Source organism: Pelobates fuscus, chromosome 6 (assembly GCF_036172605.1).
Source record: "Pelobates fuscus isolate aPelFus1 chromosome 6, aPelFus1.pri, whole genome shotgun sequence".
NCBI lineage: Eukaryota > Metazoa > Chordata > Amphibia > Anura > Pelobatidae > Pelobates > Pelobates fuscus.
In genome coordinates this window covers 58,424,530-58,446,983 of record NC_086322.1, presented here as the reverse complement: position 1 = coordinate 58,446,983, position 22,454 = coordinate 58,424,530, and the positions used below count along the sequence as shown (strand labels likewise).

The 22,454-nt window shown below is 40.8% G+C and overlaps 2 protein-coding genes across 2 annotated transcripts; one reads left to right on the top strand and one right to left on the bottom strand.

The window, feature by feature from the left end:
• Nucleotides 1-7,703: 7,703 nt before the first annotated feature.
• Nucleotides 7,704-10,591, bottom strand: CFAP184 (cilia and flagella associated protein 184). The gene has a single exon (XM_063457744.1). It carries the CDS (start codon nucleotides 10,107-10,109, stop codon nucleotides 8,418-8,420), a length of 1,692 nt encoding a protein of 563 aa, XP_063313814.1. The 5' UTR covers nucleotides 10,110-10,591; the 3' UTR covers nucleotides 7,704-8,417.
• TADA2B (transcriptional adaptor 2B) lies at nucleotides 10,391-15,568 on the top strand. Its single transcript, XM_063457745.1, has 2 exons — nucleotides 10,391-10,660; nucleotides 13,158-15,568. The coding sequence occupies exons 1-2, from the start codon at nucleotides 10,391-10,393 to the stop codon at nucleotides 14,148-14,150; spliced, it is 1,263 nt and encodes a 420-aa protein (XP_063313815.1). The 3' UTR covers nucleotides 14,151-15,568.
• Nucleotides 15,569-22,454: the final 6,886 nt, after the last annotated feature.

Genomic DNA, 22,454 nt, shown 5'->3' with positions numbered 1-22,454 from the left:
ATTCACACAGACAGTGCCACACCATAAAACAAAACACCCCTGTATTCCCACACATATGCACCTGCATTCAAACACTTTGACACACATATAATAAAAGTGAATCCTTCCTAAAACCTCACAATGAGTAGGGACAACGACATTATAGTGTTAGGAATACAAATTTGTATTCCTAATGCTGCAGTGCTCCTTTGATTTCTTTTGGGATTAGTAAGATTTTTTTTTTTTTTTTTTTAAATGGTTGGAGGTATTGGATGAGTGGAGAGTGGCCAGGGGGAGGCGCTGTTAAGATGTTTCGCACAGGACACCTAACAACCTGTGGCCGACCCTATAAGTATCAGTTTTATAATATGTATTCTAAATACTGTCACTGCAGATGCTGCTACCATCCACAGGTCTAAACTCAAATATCACTAATCGGTGTAAAGAAACATTTGCAAAAAGGACAGATCTAACATCATGATATCTTTTACAGCTTATGATTATAGAACCAAAAGTGTAATCGCTGTCAGTTGAGAGAGTCAGAAAGGGCAGACATATAGAGAAAGAAATGACTATGAATAAAACAAAAACCCAAAATGTAGTTACAATAAATTTATCTTAATCAACATGTTGCATCTAATTGGTGTGGGAGTGTCTTGAATTGCTAGCACTTTATGGGGAAAAAAAAATAAAACTATTTTCATCTAGAACGCTTAAATGTAATATTTCTCATAGTTTATGGTGGTTGTTATTTAATATTGTTTCTATCCTAAGTTCTATTCTAATGACGGCAGAAAATATATTGGTGCTTAATAAAAGGCTAAACATGGCCTATGCAACATACCATTTTTGCTCATGTGGAGGAAGACTTTTTCTAACCTCTAAAACACTCCAATATAAAGCTCCAAAAAGTGTGTGGAGCTGGTATTTAGTGTGTTTTATGATGTAAGTCTAACCCTTAAAGGGACACTATAGTCACCAACTACAGCTTAAAGTAGGTGCCCTGGTGTCTATAGTAAGACCCTGTAGGCATTTTAATGTAAACTCTGCCTTTTCAGAGAAAAGGCAGTGTTTACATTACTGTCTACAGGCACCTCTAGTGGCAGTCACTCAGATGGCTACTAGAGGTGCTACCTCATGTCCAGCACCTCCACGCTATGCATGGAGGCGCTAAATATTCCTCAGAGATACATTGATTCAGTGCATCTCTTTGAGGACATGCTGATTGGCGCAGCAAGGTGTTTTGTCGCACATGCATGATAGTTTCCCAATGATTTCCTATTGGAAAGCATTAGATTGGCTGAGATCATCAGAATTGATCAACCAAGGAGGAGTCCCGCACGGTGCTGGAAAAATGTGAGTTAAAGGATCACTATAGGGTCAGGAACACAAACATGTATTCCTGACCCTATAGTGTTAAAACCACCATCTAGTCCCCCTGGGCCACTCATGCCTCCATAAATATAGCAAAATCTTACTGTATTCAAGCCTAAAGCTGTAACTCTGCATGCTGTTTGACTCAGAAAAATAAGCAGTCTGCTGACATCATCAGAAGTGGTAGCCTGATCCAATCACAATGCTTCCCATAGGATTGGCTGAGACTGACAAAGAGGCAGATCAGGGGCAGAGCCAGCACAATTCAAACACAGCCCTGGCCAATCAGCATCTCCTCATAGAGATGAATTGAATCAATGAATCTCTATGAGGAAAGTTCAGTGTCTACATGCAGAGGGAGGAGACACTGAATGTTTGGATGCATTTTAGGCAGCCATGACCCAGGAAGGATCTCTAACAGCCATCTGAGGAGTGGCCAGTGAAGTTATCACTAGGCTGTGATGTAAACACTGAATTTTCTCTGAAAACAAAGTGTTTACAGCAAAAAGCCTGAAGGTAATGATTCCACTCACCAGAACAAATTCATTAAGCTAAATAACTACCAACTGAAAGAGTGGGATAGAAAAAAAACACTCACTCAAAAGTGAATGGGATTCAATCTCACTCTAGAAGATTACCTCCTAAAGTAAACGTAACAAAGAAAATGGTAACCTTTATTAAACTAAAATTAAGCAAAGAAAATATATACAATAGGTATAAAGCCTATATACAATAGGTATAAACACCATAGAAAGTTGTGTTAGGAAAATCACATAAAGGTGAGGAATTAAAAACCTGGGGATATGTTCCTTAATCTCGTAGAAAATGATATATGTATTGTATGTGCACATACGTATAAAGTCCGCTAAATTAAATAGTAGTAAGGCCTCTAAAGAGGACCAAGTAAGACTATAGGGACATCCGAAATGTGGACAAATATATAAGAGAAACGGAACATACCGTATATACTAGAGTATAAGCCGAGTTTTTCAGCACTCGGCTTATACTCGAGTCATAGTCTGTATTATGGCAATTTGCATTGCCATAATACAGACAGGGGCTGGCAGAGCTGTACTTACCTTTCCTGCAGCTCCTGTCAGCTCCCTCCTCCTCCGCGTCGTCCGTTCAGCACCTCGGTCAGCTCCCAGTGTAAGGAGACTTACACTGGGAGCTGACAGAGGGAGCTGCACAGACCGCGCGGAGGAGGAGGGAGCTGACAGGAGCTGCAGGAAAGGTAAGTACAGCTCTGCCAGCACCCCTCTCCCCCCCACTGAACTACCAATGACACTGGACCACCAGGGAAGGAGCCCCCCTCCCTGCTATGTATCAAGCAGGGAGGGGGGACGAAAAAAAAATATAATAAAAAAAAATTATTAATAATTAAATAATAAATAATAATAAAAAAAAATAATAATAATATAAAAAAATAATAATTAATAATATATTAAATGCCCACCCCACCAACACATACACTGCATCACACACACTCACACTTCATTCATATACACACACTGCACTCACACACACTGCATTCATACACACACTGCACTCACACTCATACTTCATTCATATACACACACTGCATTCATACACACACTGCACTCATACACACTGCACTCATACACACACACACTGCATTCATTATATACACACACTGGAAATAAATATTCAATTAATATATACGCACTGCACTCATACACGCACTGCACTCATACGCACACTGCACTCATACGCACACTCTGCATTCATTATATGCACACACTGTAAATAAATATTCAATTAATATAATTTTTTTAGGATCTAATTTTATTTAGAAATTTACCAGTAGCTGCTGCATTTCCCACCCTAGTCTTATACTCGAGTCAATAAGTTTTCCCAGTTTTTTGGGGGTAAAATTAGGGGCCTCGGCTTATATTCGGGTCGGCTTATACTCGAGTATATACGGTAAGTACAGACTACTCCGTACAAAAGATGAAAATTCAATAAGCTGTTGTTGTTCTGGTGAATATAGTGTCCCTTTAACTACCCTTTTAATGGGGGGCCGGCGGACTAAATGGTATTTTACACCTATGGTATAAGGAATACACATTTGATTTCCTGACACTGTAGGGTTCCTTTAACTAATTATTTTATGCTAACTTTCCCATAAAACATCCTTACCTCTTTCCCTAAATGTTAAGAACCCCATAGAAAAGTTTGTTACATCTAGTAAATTAGTGACAGAACCCTCACCTTAGAAAGAAGTTCTTAAGTTTCTTGGGTAAACCAGAAGGAAAACATCAGCCTCCCATGGTCACAGCATTTAGGAAAATTATTGTTGATGGGTGTTAAATGGGTGCCTCCCAATGCACTGCGCCATCATTGGCTTTGTTTTTTTTTTTACAGAGTTCATCTTTAATTATTTCACCAGTTAGCATTTGTTGAATGGATTTCTTTTTAAGGGCAGACATTTAAAACAACATAAAACACGGAGCACACAGGCATAAAAAATGTGTACTTGTGCAAATCTCTCATTTTCCCCATACATACAGAGATTTCCCACATTCTCTCATGAATATTATTATTACTGATATTTTATAAGCACCAACATATTTCAAATTGGAAATAATATTAGCTACTTCTTGTGGAAGGCAGTCAGGATTATTCATTAGACTCCGAATGGCTCTTTACTGTATGGCAAGGATGTCAAACTTGCGGCCCACAATGACTTTCATTGTGGCCCGCGGCCTAGCCAATCAGGAGTGCACAAAAACCACTTGACAGACTGATAAGTGATTTTTGCGCCCATTTTGGCCTGCATTTCCTCCATCCACAGGCAGCGTGTGGCTCCATGGGAACCACAAGCACTGTACACTGGGAAGGGGGAGCATCACCCCCTCCCGTTCTGCGTAGGTCCGCGCCGGGTGTCACGTGACTACCTGGCGCTCAATCTGACACCGCGCGACGCCGGAGATGCCCCTCTCCCCTGCTATGTCAGGTGAGAAACAAGAGGGAGGGGGGCATCTATCAATAGTGCAGAGCAGAGCCGGAGCTTACAACACCTCAGGCGCTGGCTCTGAGAAAGAAACAGCTGGCTGCCAGGTATGAATGGAAGGGGGTTGGGAGATTCGGATGGAGACATGGGGTGAGAGATATGGAAGGGAGGGAGAGATGTGGGGGAGATATGGAACGGAGGGAGAGATGTGGGGGGAGAGATATGGAAGGGAGGGAGATATGTGGGGGAGAAATGGAAGGGAGGGAGAGATGTGGGGGAGAAAAATGGAATGGAGGGAGAGATGTGGGGGAGAAATATGGAAGGGAGGGAGATATGTGGGGGAGAAATGGAAGGGAGGGAGAGATGTGGGGGAGAAATATGGAAGGTAAGGAGATATGGAGGGATAAAAGACATGGATGGAAGGGGGAAGAGAGACATGAATAGAAGGGGGGAAGTAGTGAACAGAGTGGAGTGTGCAGCCACACATTACTCAACCTGGAGATTGCAGAGGGACTAGGGAGCGAGCGGAGCGGACAGTGTGGCTACATACCTGGCTCAGACTGCAGTTTGCTGAGGGACTGAGGGAGCAGACACTTCAGACAGTGGCATTACAACTGAGATAGTAAGTAACTTGAGATTAAGCTTTTAAAGTGAATTATATATATATATATATACACCCAGGATTACATATTGTTTGCATGAGAATGATACAAATAATTTAAGTTTGTGTTGGTCTACGTTTAACTTTTTTTTTTTTTGCGGCCTACATAAACTTAAGCCTTGTATATTTGGCCCGAGTTCGTGCTATTTAACAATGCCTGGATTTTGCTACCCAGGCTCCAAACTGAATAAAATCTGAATAAAGCTGGAGATCAGCCATACTGAATGTTGCTGGACAGTTAAAATCAGATCCCAATTTTTAAAACCAGACCCAGGTTTTAAAAAGCCAAACTGTTTGCCTGCTGGCCCTGCTAGAAGCAAGTGGGCAAATAGTTATCCCTTGGCAGCATGGTTACTATGTGATGACTGGACAACACTTGCTAGTCATGATCTGCACCTTTACAGATTACAGAGGTGCTTAAGTAGCGCTGAACATTATGGACATGCATTATTTGATAGTGCCTATTTTAAAGGATACTGTTTAATAGACATATCATATATTTCCAATCGCTGATCAGGACTACAACTCAAGTCATCAATTAACTGAGCAAGATGGGAGCTGAAGAGCACAAACTTGCCAGTCTGCATATTAATATAGATCACACATCATGCTCATGAAGGCAAATAAACTAATGCGATTTGTTTGAATTTTTAGCAATTGAAGCCCAATTTTCACAAACCGACCCGTTATAGTTTAACATAATGAAAATTAATATCTGTCTTACTGGGAAACCAGCTTCCCTAAAATTAATGTTGATTCAATAAAATCCCAGAAAAGCAAGATTCTAATACTGTTTTGAGTATTATGTTAATTATATCATACTCCCCAGTATATATATATATATATATATATATATATATATACCGAACTAGAAACATAAACGGATTCTATAGGCATCAAAACAACTATAACTTGTTTTGGGTGTATAGATCATGTCACTGCAGTCTCACTGCTTAATTCTCTGCCATTTAGGAGTTAAATCACTTTTGTTTCTCTCCATGCAGCCCTAGCCACACCATCCCTGACTGTGACTGACACAGCCTGCATTAAAAAATGGTTTCATTTTCAATCAGAGCGTGAGGACGTCCAGCGTCAGTTAAAGGGACTCTTCAGTGCCAGGAAAACAAACCGTTTTCCTGGCACTGCAGTTCCCTCTCCCTACCACCCCTCATCCCATGTTGCTGAAGGGGTTAAAACCCCTTCAGTGACTTACCTGTATCCAGCGCCGATGTCCCTCTGTGCTGGTTCAGGGTCCGCCCAGCTCCTCCCCCGCCGACGTCATCCGGCAGGGGAGACCTATTGAGCATGCGTGGCCGGCGCTGGAGGAGACCTAATGCGCATGCGCGGCAATGTCACGCACGGGCATTAGACCTCCCCATAGGAAAGCATTGAAAAATGCTTTCAATGCTTTCCTATGGGGATTTCAGTGACGCTGGAGGTCCTCACATAGCGTGCTATAAGCCTGGAAGTGTCCTCTAGTGGCTGTCTAGCAGACAGCCACTAGAGGAGGAGTTAACCCTGCAAGGTAAATATTACAGTTTATGGTAAGGGTAGTGGGAGTTGGCACCCAGACCACTCCAATGGGCAGAAGGGGTCTGGGTGCCTGGAGTGTCCCTTTTAACGACCAAAAGTCACCTAGCAAACAGAAAGTGCCTCTAGTGGCTGTCTAATAGACAGCCACTAGAGGCAGTCTTATTCCTACAATATAATCTAGAGGCAGTCTTAGTCCTGCAATATAATAATTGCAGTTTCTCAAAGATCGCAATGATTAGCATTGCAGCCAGTCAATGAGCTGAAGTGGTCTGGTTGCCTATAGTGTCCCTTTAAGATGCACAATATATGACTATGGCATCTTATTGGGGTCTTCCATATACCCTCATTTTTTACTTTTATGCAAGCACACGAGTACAACAGCGCAAACATACTAATCAGCAGGTGCTAAAATTGCCAAGTAAGTTAAATTACAAGTGAAAATTGTCATCAGATATATTCATGTTACCAATTGAATAGGATTTGTTACGTTCAGTAACTTTTTACCTACCATATTGAGTAGGATCATGATTCATTGCAGGTGTATCTGTCCTCAAAGGCCTTTGATATGGTAATCATGGAAAATCTGCAAAGTGTACTGGTTGCTGGAGTGAGCCAGAATGGCCTTGCTTATGATGCAATCTTATTTAAAGATACCGTTGTTTAAAATAACAAAAAGGCCAACAAATTTCAATGTTTAGGAATACCACCTAAATGTCCTCATTTCTGAAGGACTCCCAAAACACTCTGTCACTATTTTCTAGGAGCTTAATATTGTTTGCGTGTGAAATAGAGCTCCTCAGCAATAATAATCATAGTAATGTGTCTTTAAATTAACAATAACTGTGATTAGAAATCAGTCTGTGTAAACAAAATGCATTGTTCTTGTTCTAAATTACATTTTAGTTGTACAAATTGTTATTAGTAAGTCACCTAAACTTTCTCAGAACAACTTTACCTGGGCACACCACCAGTCACACCCATGAAATTAAAGTGTCCATCTTTTTCAATCTGATATGTTGGGAGGTATGGTTTAGGACAAGGCAGTAATAAGTAAATGCACCATTACTTTATGGTCATATTACAGTCAAAGTGGGATTGTAGCTTCTAATTTGTCTTAAGTACTGCAACACATACACATGACCCTGATTTGAAATTGCATTTATTTTGATATATATAGCCTATTCACAGGTACTGTCTTATCCAGGACATTATATATTGTTCAAATAAGTACAAGTGCATAGCATTCTTATAAGTGTATTCTAAACAAGGCATTGCTAACATGGGCATCCCACCTATTTCTTTATTCGATTTCTCATGATGCTCAGAGAGCCATGGAGCTGGCTAAGCACCATGGGGAACCCATTACCAAAACAGCTAACACCTGTACAGAGTGTAAAATGATAACCAAGTGCACGGTTAAGGTACAAAGAAAAACACATACGTTAGCCTTGCACTCACACTCTCAGGAGCAACGACTATAATATTCATCAGTCTAGACATTTAAATAAGAAAAAACTAAAATGCGCGCTAAAAAGTCATTTAAATAACAGTGGTTTGGGGTACCACTTCAATGGCCATTACAAAGGTACAAAAACCTGTTAGTAAAATGGCAATTAAGATTTTGAATAGTGAGCAAGTAGCATTTCTGGTTTGGTGTTGGAAAGAGAATTTGTGACATACATACAATATAAACGTGTATTTTTTACGATCACACAAGTCTTATCAAAAATCTACTAAAAACAACAGAAAGTTCTGCAATCACATGCATCACCCTGTTAATACATATGAACCTGCACTCCAGATCAGCTATTTTTGCCTACATTTGGCCATTTGGATTTAATTTAGCTACGATTCAGAGTTCAGTGAATAAACTCCTTTGAACACCTTTTGTTTTTTTTAATCAAGTATTGATGATTTAGCCACCTCTATTTTCTTCACCATCCCTTTACTGGATAGAGTGAGCTCAGCATGGCGACGCTTTAGACTTTCCAGCTTTTTTTGCAGCTCATCAATGGCATCTACTTTGTCTTCAAAATCTCTGAGAAGTGTCTTGTTGCCTAGCAGCCCACACTGTTGTTTGAGTTTCAGGTTGTCTATTCTTAAACTATCTCTGGCCTGCTTGGTTTTGGTCAAAATATCCCTTTTCTGTGCCACCAATACATCCACTTGCATCAGTCTGTCCCTCTGTTCTTGATTTTCCGCTTGTACAAACTGTAGTTTTTCTTTGACATGGGTTAGCACTTGCACTGTGTTGGTTATCTTTTTTCTGAGCTTCAATAGTTCCTCGTTTCTCTCCTCAATCTTCTCGTTATATGTTTGATTTTCAATCTTTAGCTGCTCAAAGTCAATAAGGTGCAGGCCTTCGGACAACTCCTCTTTGGATCTCAAGATGGATTCAAATTGGTTGATCTTATTTTTCAACTTTATGTTCTCCAAGCGCACTTGTATGACCTCTTTCTCCTTGCGGTCTTCTTTAGCCTGTAGTTGTTCCACCTCTTGAATTAGGTCAGGTGAGACTTGTTTCCCAACACGATTAGGGCCGTACAGGGCTATTGCCCTTTTGTGCTCTTGGAAAGATGCCCATTCTTTGTCTACACGACTAACAACTTCTTGGCACTGAGACCTCAACTGTTCGATTTGATGCTGGTGGGAGGCAGCATCTAATAAGTACTGCTTCCTTGTCGCCTCTAAAGTGGACAGATACTTCAGGTAACGCTGTTCCTGGTCAGGGACATGCTTGTCCATTTCGATTTGTGTATCTTCGCCCTTTTTGCGTCGAAAATACTCATAAAGCTTATTTTGAAGTTGTGCATTTTGATGCTGGATCTTTTCCCTCTCTGAAACTAGGGCTTGATACTGCCTAATGAGACTTTCTCTGATTTCTTCCTCATCGCCATCTTTGTCAGAGTCACCATCCAGTGGTTTCAACTCACTGCCATCTTCAACTTCTTCTTCTTCTTGATAAGTCATGAGGTCCTTATCTGCTTCTGGTGTGGCTGTTTCATACATTTCAGGTTCATCGTCTTCAGTCCTGGCTGTAAGTACTGGGGTACTTCTACTTCCACCCTTAGGATAACCCCCAGGAACTTCTTCTGCTTCTGTTTCCAGATCCTCATCGCCGCCTTCTCCAGGAGAGACCTCCTGACCCCCTTCCTCCCCAGATGACCCCTGACGATCTTCTTCAGGAGAAACCTCTTCCCCAAAGTCTTGTCCAGGTGACTTCTCATCGCCTTCTCCAGGGGATGATATCTGAACACTTTCATTTTCCTGCCCATGTTCTTCTGCGCTGTCTTTCACCTTCTGTAAGTCTGGGGTCTTGGGTCCTGGTTGTCCATTCTCGCCCTCTGGGGCTGAGGGTTCTAAATCCCCACTCTTACCCTCAGGGGTCTTGGGTCCAGGTGTTGAGGGTCCTGGATCCCCATTCTTGCCCTCAGGTGTTGAGGGTCCTGGATTCCCATTCTTGTTCTCAGGTGTTGAGGGTCCTGGATTCCCATTCTTGCCCTCAGGTGTTGAGGGTCCTGGATCCCCATTCTTGCCCTGGGTGTCCGGGGAGCCCGGTTTCAGCTCAGTAACAGGGGAGGAGGACATGATAACTCAGTTGGACTCCAGCACTGTGTAGTTGTGCTTCCCGGCGGTTTCCATGGATACGGCGTTCGGAGTGGAGGGCGGTCCCGCTGGGAATGGCTTCCTTTCGGATTGGTCGCACGGTCACGTCACTCTCCCAATCCATCCAATCAGAGCGAAGCCGCAGCGCACGAGCCAATGGTGGACGAGCGGGCAGAGCGCAAGCGCGGCGCCGACAGCTAGAGGAGCCGGAAGTGGTGGGCGGAGCCTGCCCGCTGAGTCCGACAAACAGCTCGGCGGCCAATATGGCGGACCTGGGGAAGAAATATTGCGTTTACTGCCTGGCCGACGTGACCAGCCTGCGGCTCCGCTGCACCGAGTGCCAGGACATCGAACTCTGCACCGACTGCTTCTCGGCGGGGGCGGAGATCGGCAATCACCGGCGGTGGCACGGATACCAGCTGGTGGATGGCGGCCGCTTCGCCCTGTGGGGGCCCGAAGCCGAGGGAGGCTGGACCAGCAGGGAAGAGCAGCTGCTGCTCGATGCCATCGAACAGTTCGGGTTCGGCAATTGGGTGAGCGGGGAGGGGGGCGGCACGGTGTGGGCTTACCCGCTAACATGGGGGTGGGGAAGAGAGGTTTCAAAGCGAATTTCGAATTTAAAAAAAACGAAACAGCCGAATTGGGGGATACCATCCAGGTCGGCTCTGCTCGGGGTTCGATTATTGTGGCCTTATAGTTTAAATTCGCTGTGAATTCCCGGCAATTCCCATTCTGTGCTGTGGCTGTGACCTGGGATGGAGGCAGCTCACAGGGCAGCTCCCCAGCATGTCTGATCTGACCTGCCAGGGATGCTCTGCCAGCTCTCAGCATGGCCAAGCACCAGAGGGAGTGCAGCTCTACCATACCTGGGGGTCTGCACAGTATTGTGCTTTATCTACAGCCAGCAAAAACTACAACTCAACATCTCACTGAGTGTGAGAAAAGCAGCTGGACAGCAGCTCCAAACACAGCATATTATTATTATTTATATAGCGCCATCAGATTCCGTAGCGTTGTACAAGATAAGGCCATATTAATAATATTAGTATTATCCTGCAGCCACTACAATACACATGCCTTGTGTGCAGAACTTTAGCACTCAAGATCGTATTTGGTTTATGCATCATAGAGAGAATGCTTTAAAATTACACGCTAAATCAGTAAATTACACATTTCTGCAAATTTACATTTAAAGGGACACTTTACTGCCCATTTGCAAAATAAATAAAAATCACTGTTTTGTAGATATACCCAAAATGAAAATGTGCATGCGTTTAATGATGCATTTTTTTTTCCCATTGAGGATATATCAAAAAACAACTTGCAAAAACTACAGATCTCCTGTCTGCTGGCTTTGTAAGTCCTCCCCTTCTACCCCCCATCCAGATTTTCTGTGGATGTCCAATCACAGACTTCCTAATGATGCTCAATGAGATGTCTTTAAATGACAAGTGTTCTGAGTAATTGTTGTCTCTTGAGTTTAACGCCACTGAGGCAAATAACCAGGCAGTAACATTATCTGTTGTCTGCTTAAAAGCCAAGAGGGTGTAATCAGGTTAATTTAGAAAAGTGTAAATTTCTATTGAAGTCTACAGTTTTTGCCAAATGAAAATGAGAGGAAACACTCTTCACATTCAATGCGTTAGGTGTCTGGAGTGTGCCTTTAAAAAGGTACTGTCTGCCTCTTTTGTGCTTAACTACTTAGTCTTAAAAGACCACTATAGGCACCCAGACCACTTCCACTTAATGAAGTGGTCTGGGTGCCAGGTCCCTCTAGGATTAACCCTCTTTGCTGTAAATATAGCAGTTTCTGAGAAACTGCTATGTTTACCTATGGGTTAATCCAGCCTCTAGTGGCTGTCTCATTGACAGCCGCTAGAGGCGCTTGTGCGCTTCTCCCTGTGATTTTCACAGTGAGAAGATGCCGACGTCTATAGGAAAGCATTGATTATGCTTTCCTATGGACTGGCTGCGCTTGCTGTGCATGCACATTCAGCTGATGACGGCGAAAAGGAGGAGGAGGAGAGTTCCCCGCGCCAAGGGAGCCTGGCGGGGGAAAACAGGTAAGATTTAACCCCTTCCACCGGTGGGGGGGGGACCCAGTGGTGGGGGCTAGAGACCCTATAGTGCCAGGGGAAACAAATGTTTTCCTGGCACTATAGTGGTCCTTTAAATCCATTTACTTATCAGGGCTCATAATTTACACTAGCCCAGGGTTAGGCAACCTTCAACACTTTAGAAGTTGTGAACTACATATCCCACAATGCTCTTGTAGTCATGCTGGCAAAGCATCATGGCAGATGTAGTCCACAACATCTAGTGTTGAAGGTTGCCTAGTCCTGTTCTAGCCTTTGGCGAGTAGAGCCAATGCTGAGAGTTGCCAATAGACTCTTGCCTACCCAGTAGAGTAAACAGCATGGTAAAAATGAAAATGTGTGGAAATAAATATCCATCAGTAGCTTGATTCCAATGAAAACATATGAAACAGGTGCATAGGTGAGTATTTTTAATGTATTATACATACAAGTCCGAAAAGGGTGATAAATCCCATTGGAATTCCACTGTAACATGGTCTTAGTTTTGTAGTTTGGAATTTTATCAATAAACAGTGCATAGAAAACCAAAATGCCTGCTAATATAATCAACCTGTGACTATAGCTGACTTGGAGTTCTTTTTACTGTTCATGTGTTTTGGCCTTATTTTTGGCAATGTTATTTTCAATAAATGACAATTCTCACATCTGCATGTAAATTGGGAATTCTTGCAAGATGACTTTCTTGAACATTACGATTCTTGGAGTTTGAATTTAGCTTTCATTGAAAGTGCAGTTTCTATGTTTTACAGTTTGACCAACATGTATATAATCACTGCCCTTCTAAAGCAAGTAACATGTTTTAATCATATAGAATGTCATGAAGAATCATTCCTGGTCTTGGGTTACATTTTTAAAAATATTACTCCTGTTCTTGGTTTTTATTCTTTATTTGTATTTACCAATTTATTTTGTTTTCTTTTGTGTCTGATCTTAGGAGGATATGGCTGCACACGTGGGTGCAAATAGGACTCCTCAAGAGGTGATGGAACACTATGTCAGCATGTACATCCATGGCAACCTTGGAAAAGCATGTATTCCTGACAGCATTCCCAACAGAGTTACTGATCACACGTGTCCTACTGGTGGTCCATTGTCTCCTAGCCTGACCACACCACTGCCACCATTGGACATAACTGTGGCAGAACAGCAACAGCTGGGTTATATGCCCCTGCGGGATGACTATGAGATAGAATACGACCAGGATGCAGAGACTTTGATCAGTGGGTTGTCTGTAAATTATGACGACGATGATGTTGAAGTAGAACTTAAGGAATCTTATGTACACATGTATGTTCGAAAACTCAAAGAGAGGCAGAGGAGGAAAAACATAGCAAGGGATTATAATCTAGTTCCTACGTTTCTGGGGAAAGATAAAAAAGATAAAGACAAACCTGTGAAACGGAAAATATCTAAAGAGGAGAAAGAGCTCAGGTTAAAACTGAGGTCACTCTTTCAGTTCATGTCAAACAAAGAAATAGAAGACTTCTTTGAGAACATGCATAAGGAAAGGATGCTTCGTGCAAAAATCCGGGAACTTCAGAGGTACCGGAGAAACGGGATTACTAAAATGGAAGAATCTGCCGAATATGAAGCTGCGAGACATAAGAGGGAAAAGCGAAAAGAGAACAAAAACACAACAAGTTCAAAGAGAGGTAGAGAAGAGGGAAAGGAAGGAGAATTTGCTGCCATTGAGAACCTTGCTGGGTTTGAACTATTATCTGATAGAGAGAAGGTTCTCTGCAGCTCCCTGAACTTGAGTCCTACCCGCTACCTCACTGTGAAAACTATAATAATTAAAGATCACCTACAGAAGAGGCAGGGAATCCCATCAAAAATCCGCCTACCCAGCTATTTAGATAAAGTCTTAAAGAAAAGAATTTTAAACTTTTTAACGGAGAGCGGCTGGATATCTAGAGATGCCTCTTGATAATGGGCTTTAGTTCTTCAGAGACCTTTGACTTTAATGCACAAACTCTGTCTGGAGCTAACCTTTACCGTTATGGTGAACGATCACTTTTAATATTTGTGCAGGTTTTGTACTGTGGTAATATTGTTCCCATGTTGTGCCATCCATGTATAATTCCTTTTGCTGTGCTTCATACACGGACATGTTTGACCTACTTTTTTAGTAGAACTTTGTCAGTGTACACAAGTACAGTATTGAGGTTTTACTGTTTGTAGTTAACTAATGTTGCTCAGGAATGACTTCATGGTCACTATAAGTTTAGGATGGCCGAGGTTGTGCTTTGTGGCAGTTCCTGTATGTCATTTAGAAGAGGAATGTTGCATCTTGCCTCCTTCCCTCTTGTGTGATTGACCTCGGTTTCTGCCAATAGGTGTAATCTTGCAAAAACTCCCAGCATTACAGCCCTGAACTTCTCCACAAAACACCTGATCTTTACATTTTACACCAAGGTGGTGGTTTATATAAGAGCTTGTTTCACTAATAATTTGACTCTGGCATCATTGCATTCAGGTGACTAATGGGGAAACACACCTGTTCTTACAAGTGCTGAATTACAAGTGAATTTTCCAAAGTGTATTAAGGAAACTGCATTATTTTTTTTATTTTTATTTTTTTAAACTCCCTGGATTTTGATTGGACCATGATTCACTTTCCATGAATACCCAGATATAAATGTATCTGAGGCCAACTCTCTTAATTGAAAATGATGTAGTATATGTTATCATTCTTTCTAGTGGACTGTGTACATGAATGAAAGAAGAAAAAGGAGTTAGTCTTTAAGGCATTATTTATCCGTTCGAAGTTTAAATAGTTATAGATCTCTCCTCTTGTTTATTTGGAGAGATCTGTAATGTCTGCCTTATAGAAATGCTTTTGTTTTTATGAATTTTGTGCATTTAAACAAGTGTCTTTCAAAAGAAAACTGTGCCAAACATTAGGACATTTTCCACTAGGGCAGTTAAATATTAGGCGTGGCTAGGTAGACCTATCTATTTAGGGGCCATTTGTCCCCCAAGCCTTGCTCAGTATTAAATGCCAAACTGTGTCTGGTATCTTTAATATCTGTTAAACTGCTACACTTGCAATAGTAAGTAGATGTATGTTACATACCCAATGATGCTTGGTCTACTGGGCATTCGTGTGATCTCATGCGCAAGCTCAGGGTAGGACATAAGGTAGGGTTTCTGTGTGCCGCTATCTTAGAAACCATAATATGGCAGCGCTGGGAAAGAAGACCCAATGGGATCGGCACATGGTGGGATCCCTTGGCTGGGGGCTGAGGGAGTTATTTAGTGTTTGAGCCGCTTCAAGGGTGGAGGTCTGTAGCTTCTACATGTATGTAAACCAGCATTTTGCATTATATTATTGCTTCTTTGGCTTTAAGAGACGGTAAAATGAAAGCTATTTACTGTTTAATAGCTTGTATCCATAGTAAAATGAGGGAGATGTATACATTTTGGTTCCATTTCAAACACTAAACATGGTCTATAATGGTCATTTTGGCCTTTACAGTTTGTTGAATATGTGTAAAGATGTCTGGACCTCATGACTTTAATTCTATAGTAATGATGATGCTAGATACTGGATGATGGTGACAGATCGTGATGTATAGAATGGCACTCTTTGCGCTTAACATGAATTCTTCCAGTAATCCTTTCATATACATATCCTTATAATATTTCAATTGCACTGTTTTACCACTGAGATGATTGTCCAAGCATCAATCCCACTGGCTGTGTCAGAAGAGTCATTTTACACGTTTAAATATCCTTTTTTGAAGTTTCCAATGAATGGATGAAAATTGAATTTTGGTGTATTTTCTTCCCCCAGAGTGAACAGGAAAAAAACTCCAACCTTTTCTCTTTTTATTTAAGCCAGCTGACTAATAGTGATGGAAGTGAGTTCAGTATCTGGAGAGCAAAAGGTTTGGTTTTTTTTTTTGTATGTGAAAAATATAAAGTCAAAACTATATATAATAGAGATCAAGAAGTCATTTTTAGTACTTCTTGTGCCTATTTAAGAACAGAATATATTGCATCAATTTTATTTAAGATCCTTCAGAAATCAGCCTAGTTTGTATGATACTTTATTTTTGTCATATTGAAGATTAACTTGTAATTGTGAAAGGTCAAGTATGCATTTTTGTATAGGTGATTAGTGTGTTGTAAACTGAGGGCATGAAGCTTTGTTTGTTTTTCTCTATTGAGTTTTGTTGCATTTTCTTGGTTAGAATGGTTAAAAAAGAGGGCGAAAAGAAAGTTTTGGGAGCTTTGTTCTTTTTTCTGGGTTTACTGATGGGACTGTTAAGTGGTATATTTACTATTATTAACATCTCAAAAGCTTGTCGCATTCTATTTGATTATCACGGTTTGGTCATTAAAGGAACACTCCAAGCACTGTAACAGTTACAGTTTTAGAACTGTTTGACTTACCTGTGGTCTGTCATGCACCTCTTTTTGCTCTTCTCTAGGAGGAAGCTGCTATGCCTGGTGGTGTAGGGCTTAACCCATTGGCTTTGAACGATCCTCTAACTCAAGAGAGCAGATGGAAGCACCTAGCAGGGTTTTTAGCCTCTCACTTCCTGCTTAGAGCAGGCAGGCCGTGGTACCTGGTGATGCTCATGTAAGAAGTCATACCATTATCAGACGGTTTGACTGCTTACAATGGGGGATGGGGCGTCGGGGTAATCATGGCACCATAATTATTGGGGTTATGGTGCTTGAAGTTTTCCTTTTAAAGACCTTAAGGGGACTTTACAATTTAATAATGTTATAGCAGCCATTTATATCTGAATTGTAAATTAATAACTCTGGAAAGAGTTTTACTGGACCAGTTTATCACATGAGATGTTGGTCTATAAAGATCCACCTTCAATCACAGAATTACTTCAACATCTCATGACATATAGCCCCCCAAAATACACTCCTCTCACCCACAAAACCCACATACTAGTTACTTCACATCCAGCACATTATGCTTTTATCACACCTGATTACTAAATGAAAACAGCACCCACTTTATTTTTTTTTGGCAACAAACACTGCAAATAATTTTTACAGTTCACAGTTTACAGTTCACAGTTGACTTCTGTCCCCAGAGTTAATTTTAATTGGGGCAATGTGTACAGCATTTGCTGTGAAGAGATATTTATTAGAGAATGCAGCCTTATGACACTATAGAACAATTGCTGCTTGCAGGAGTTAGAATGACTTTCAGTTAACACAATTTTCTTTAGATAATTTTGTCAAGTAACACCTTGTTCCTCAGAGCTTGGATGTTTGAAAGTTTGCACCCCTTATAGTGTCAGTCATGTGTTATGTGGATAGTACATTTTGTGGGACAAATAGTTGTTTCTTGAACCATGCACTAACATTATTTTCAGTCCCTTGCATGTCGGCCTCCCTTGAAGAATGAGCCTCGTATTGTCACTCTATTATTACTTGGCCTACGTGCCACCAATTGGGCCTTCAGAATTGGCTTTTTTTCCCACTCCTAATTGCAAACAAGTGGTTTATGCCTTTTCTGTGACTTGTTGGTTTTGGTTTTTTTTTTATTTTTTTTGTAACCTTGTTTTTTTATATATATTATATGGAAATACAAAATGTTTGCTTTTTGCTGTTCTTTAATGTGGTAGAAACCTTTGTGATGTTTAAAATTCACAAACTCGAGTTCTTTGTAGAAGTTTGGTTTGTCCAGTGAATAACTAAATTCAGCTGTCGGTCTGGTGTAGTTTTTGTAAAACCTGGAAACATTGTCTTTAAATTCTTTTGTGGGTTAGTTGATGATGCAGTATCAAATTTGTGAATGGTGTACCAGTTACCATTTAGAACAGAAACATTAGTGTTGCGTATTAGACCAGTCATAACTAAATGTCACGGTAGGGATGGATGTTTACTATTCAGGGACTTGCAAATGTCGTGTTTTTTTTTTTTTATTTACTGAAAATCTAGTAGATTTTTATGAAGCAGGTCAAATTGTCGTGCTGCATTTTGAATTTTTTTTGGGGTTTTTAATAAAAAACAAAGCAAAGTAAACTAAAGAGGGGCAGACCTGAAAGAAAAATGAACTACCCAGATAAGCCTTGTGAGTCCTGTAAAAAAACAGGCAGCTTTTTCTCAATACAATATATAGCAAATAACTTGCCAGGCTTGTCATGTCATAAATGATGTTTTTGTAGAGGTACTCCAAACATACGTCATTATGTTTGTAGTAGATCTACCCTTTTAAATGGCATTTAGCTGTGTGTAATACTATGTCTCCTAAACCCATTCAGAGGAATGCTTACTAGATTTTTGTCAAGATTATGTTTGTTTCCACATGTGGAATTCATGATTTGGCATATTTGTACTGCGCTCCGGGAACAGTCCAAGCACCATAAAAATTGCAGCATACTGTTGTTGTTATGGTGCCAAGAGAGCCCTGGCATCCCACCAGTGTAAGTGGTTACTCTTACCTTGAGTCTGGTGCCTGCGCCATTCACTGCCAGAATGAGTGGGGTGTAACTCATTGGCTGAGAGCAATCAGCTGACGCCGGAGCTTCCGGCTGTTCATACAGGTGCCTGGCAGACTCTGGCAAGAAGTCAAACTGTTGGTAAACTATTTGCACTGGAGGAATGGCACATGGGCACTCCGAGCCACTATAACCACCAGAACATGCTGTCGTGGTTATGGTCACTTGGAACGTTTCTTTAAAATAACTCCTTGTTAAATCTTTATTTTACTATTACTAATACCTGGATCTGAGACTTCCAGTCCACCTAAATACTGTTAATTATCAGTTTATAATATGCAGTGTGTCCCTGGCCCATCAATGCATATATATTTTCTAAAATCCACTATGTTCAGTCGGTGTACACACTATGGTTTATTTACTAAACAATGAATTGCAGTGCATGAATCTATGGTCATTTTAGGTTAAGGATTCACACTTGCAGGTTGAAAGATGGTGACTATGTGGCTCAGCGTTAAAATTACAAAATTAGCAACTTTTGGGGAATTAAGGGTTTGCTGTGCAGATACTATGGAATTGATACAATGGAATGCCATTGATACATTGTTCCTTTTAAACACATTTATAGGCACATTGCCGAGCAAGAATCAGATTGTGAAGTCATTGGGCCCATTGTATTGAAGCTGTAAGTTTATAACTATACTTTTTTTCAATATTAATGATCTGTGGGCACGCATGTATACATACCCCTTGGTACGTTGCAGCATTAAGTGCTCTTCAAATTATACATTGTCATAATTTTTGATATTGAGATTTTTCACCTGCTCTTTATACATTGCCTCTCCCCTGTTTTCTTTTTTCTTTTATTTTTTTGTATTTCTACATATTTCTCTCTATAATTTGACTTGTGTAAATATATTTTTTTTTTAATACTTTCAAGTGTTTGCACAAAAATGAATATTTTTATTATAGATTTTTTTTATACAGTGTGAAGGCTATGCATTTCTTTTGATCTTTGTGTTCAACATTGTTGATATATTTTTTTTTTTTGTTAATATAATATATGTATACCTGGTTTCAGGCTCAGATTACATTTCTTGGTATTCAAGACATTTTTAAGGAGGGAAATTATGAATTTTGTTTTCAGCTGTGAGTTTCAGGAAATAAACAATGGGTTTTGTGCAAGCTTTCACTTTAGACAGCTCGATGAAACTTTGCAAGCCGTTTCCTCTCCCTGGGCATATAACTTTACCTATTGGACACAGAGAAAACCATTTCATCTTTTGAGTTTTATAACTTATTTTGCAGTTGATATGAATACTATAATATCTAAATGCATAATTTCTTTTTTTATATATATATATATGCTGTAATAAATAGGTTTCTGTGAAACTGAAATTAAATTCTGTGTTATGTCTTATCCGTACATTTTCACATATACATATGAGTGTGGTTTTTGTAACACATGACTGGAGTATTGTAATTATTTTTATTAAACATGTGCCTTCCCAATTAAACATTTTCTGGCATTCTGTAAAAGGCTATAAATGGAAAAAATATTAAGAGCATTTACTCAAACAGAAAAATTAAACTGGACACGATTCTGTGTTTTAAATAGACATTTTAAGCACCAAAATAACTAACTTAATGAAGTGGGACTGCAGGGGCATGATCAACACTCATATTCTGTAATTAATGAGATAAATCACTTTGTTTATGCAGGCCTAATCACATCTCCCCTGTCTGAGACTCGCACATTCTCCCGACAGTTCCTGAGGCTACATATTTTTTTTAATTTTTTTTTTTTATTGCACCATGTGTTTATTTGAGAATTTCTTTATTTATTACTCGATCTGCCTGCTGGAGCCTACAACAGTCTCCTGCATGTGAGTTGAGTTTAATAAATAGGAAGAAAAAAAAACCACAAACTTCGAAAGTAAACTTTATTTATTTTTAAATCTTGAGGCCATGTGAGAGACAGCCAGGAACAATATGGCTAGAGTTGTACATACAATGTGATTTTAAGGGTTATTCTAACCACCATGACCACTTGTACTTTATTCACATAAAACACACATATTCAGAATCAGCATACTTTAAATATAAACATAACCAAAAATCATACAAATCCCTCCAGTACATAAAAAGTTAGGTGGAAGTCCTTTATGACCGACCGCCAGCACATTTTCCTGCCCAAAACAGTTCCATAGATTTGGGCTGTGCGTTCGGTCTATTTTACACAGAAAAATGACTAAGTCCAATTTGAATGCACGAACGGGACTTAGTCTCTGCAGCTGAAAACTCAGTGCAGGAGAAGGTAAGGGTCAGCGGTGTTCGGTGAACTGTGTAGCCAATTTCAGTTCCATGAATTTGGCTACACATACCGCTGACCTCGTTCGAATGAACAAAGATGGCCACCGCCACGTGTTCGTTTGCATGAACTGCGGCCACCCAGCGCTCGGCAATTAACCTGCAGTAACCTCACAGCCTGGGAGGTAAATTACCTGCACACTTCCACTTCTGGGTGGTCCGCCTGTGTGGTACTTGGTTCAGTAAGCCCCATTTACTGAACCAAGTGGAAAATAGTAATGAACAAAATATTTTAACGAAGTCTGGGGACACTGGGGACACCGTCATAAAGGGGCATTGTCACACAAAGTCTCAATATGTCCCCAGAAGGTTCTTAAAGGGCCAGCATGGTCCAATACAAGTCCATAAGCCACAATGCAGTTCTTAAAGGGCCAGCAGCAGCACAATATAAATCCATTAGCCCAAATAATGTTTTTAAAGGGTCCAATCTCCCAGGGGCCATAGTCATGCGGAAGGAGGCTGGCAATCAGGCTCTTCCAACAGCCAGGGGAAAAGGGCAGCTTGTCACCTAACCATCCAGTGACAAAAGGTGTTTTGTCACACCATGCAACTCTGTGGAGATCATTTGGGTGCCTCCATTCAGAAAGATGCTAAATGTGGTAATGTAGTTACTTAATGTAGTTGTACTGTTGAGTAAAGTTGGTCCCTGCAGGCTTTTTGCTGTAAAGAGTGTCTTTTCAGAGAAAAGTCAGTGTTTACATTACAGCCTAGGGACACCTTCAGTGGCTACCTCTCAGATGTCTACTAGAGGTGCTTCCTGGGGCAGTTTCAGTGTCTCCACCCTCTGCATGCAGGCACTGGACTTTCCTCATAGATATGCATTGATTCAATGCATCTCTATAGAGAGATGCTGACTTGCCAGGTTGGCATTTGGCCTAACCCCCTGCCCGCCCACTTCCTTGGCTAAAATCATCAGAATTAAAAATGGAAAAGCATTGTGATTGGCTGAGATTTTCACTTCTGATGATGATAGCCAAGGAGGCAGATCATGGATAGCACCAGCCCTGCCAGACTATAGTAAAGGTAAGATTTTACTATATTTACCAGAGTAAGATTGGGAGGGAGGGGGGAGGCTTGATAGTGTTTTGCCACTATATGGTCAGGAGTACATGTTTGTGTGCCTGACCCTATAGTGTTACTTTAAGCTGTAGTGGTTTTGGTGAAAAGTGTCCCTTTTTATGAATTGTATTTTTGTTGTTGAAAATGAAACTGTTAATTATTTAACCCCTTAAGGACCGAGGTCGGTTAAGGATCGTCATCGGCATTTTTGCATTGCCGACTGCTGATGGTCCTGAACCGTCCTAACGGTAAGATGTACTTACCCGATCGCCGGTGCTCCCGGTGTTGGGAGACTGCCTGCAGCCCAGACAGTCTTCATATGGCGGATTAGGATCCCTGGGGCCATGTGATCGCTCAACAGAGCGATAACATGGTCACAATAGGTG

Excerpts from the sequence above, each read along its gene's own strand:
- CFAP184 (XM_063457744.1), bottom strand. The coding sequence starts at position 10,109 with ATGTCCTCCTCCCCTGTTACTGAGCTGAAACCGGGCTCCCCGGACACC.
- TADA2B (XM_063457745.1), top strand. The coding sequence starts at position 10,391 with ATGGCGGACCTGGGGAAGAAATATTGCGTTTACTGCCTGGCCGACGTG. Across the intron at positions 10,661-13,157 it reads AGTTCGGGTTCGGCAATTGG|GAGGATATGGCTGCACACGT; the intron begins GTGAGCGGGGAG and ends GTCTGATCTTAG.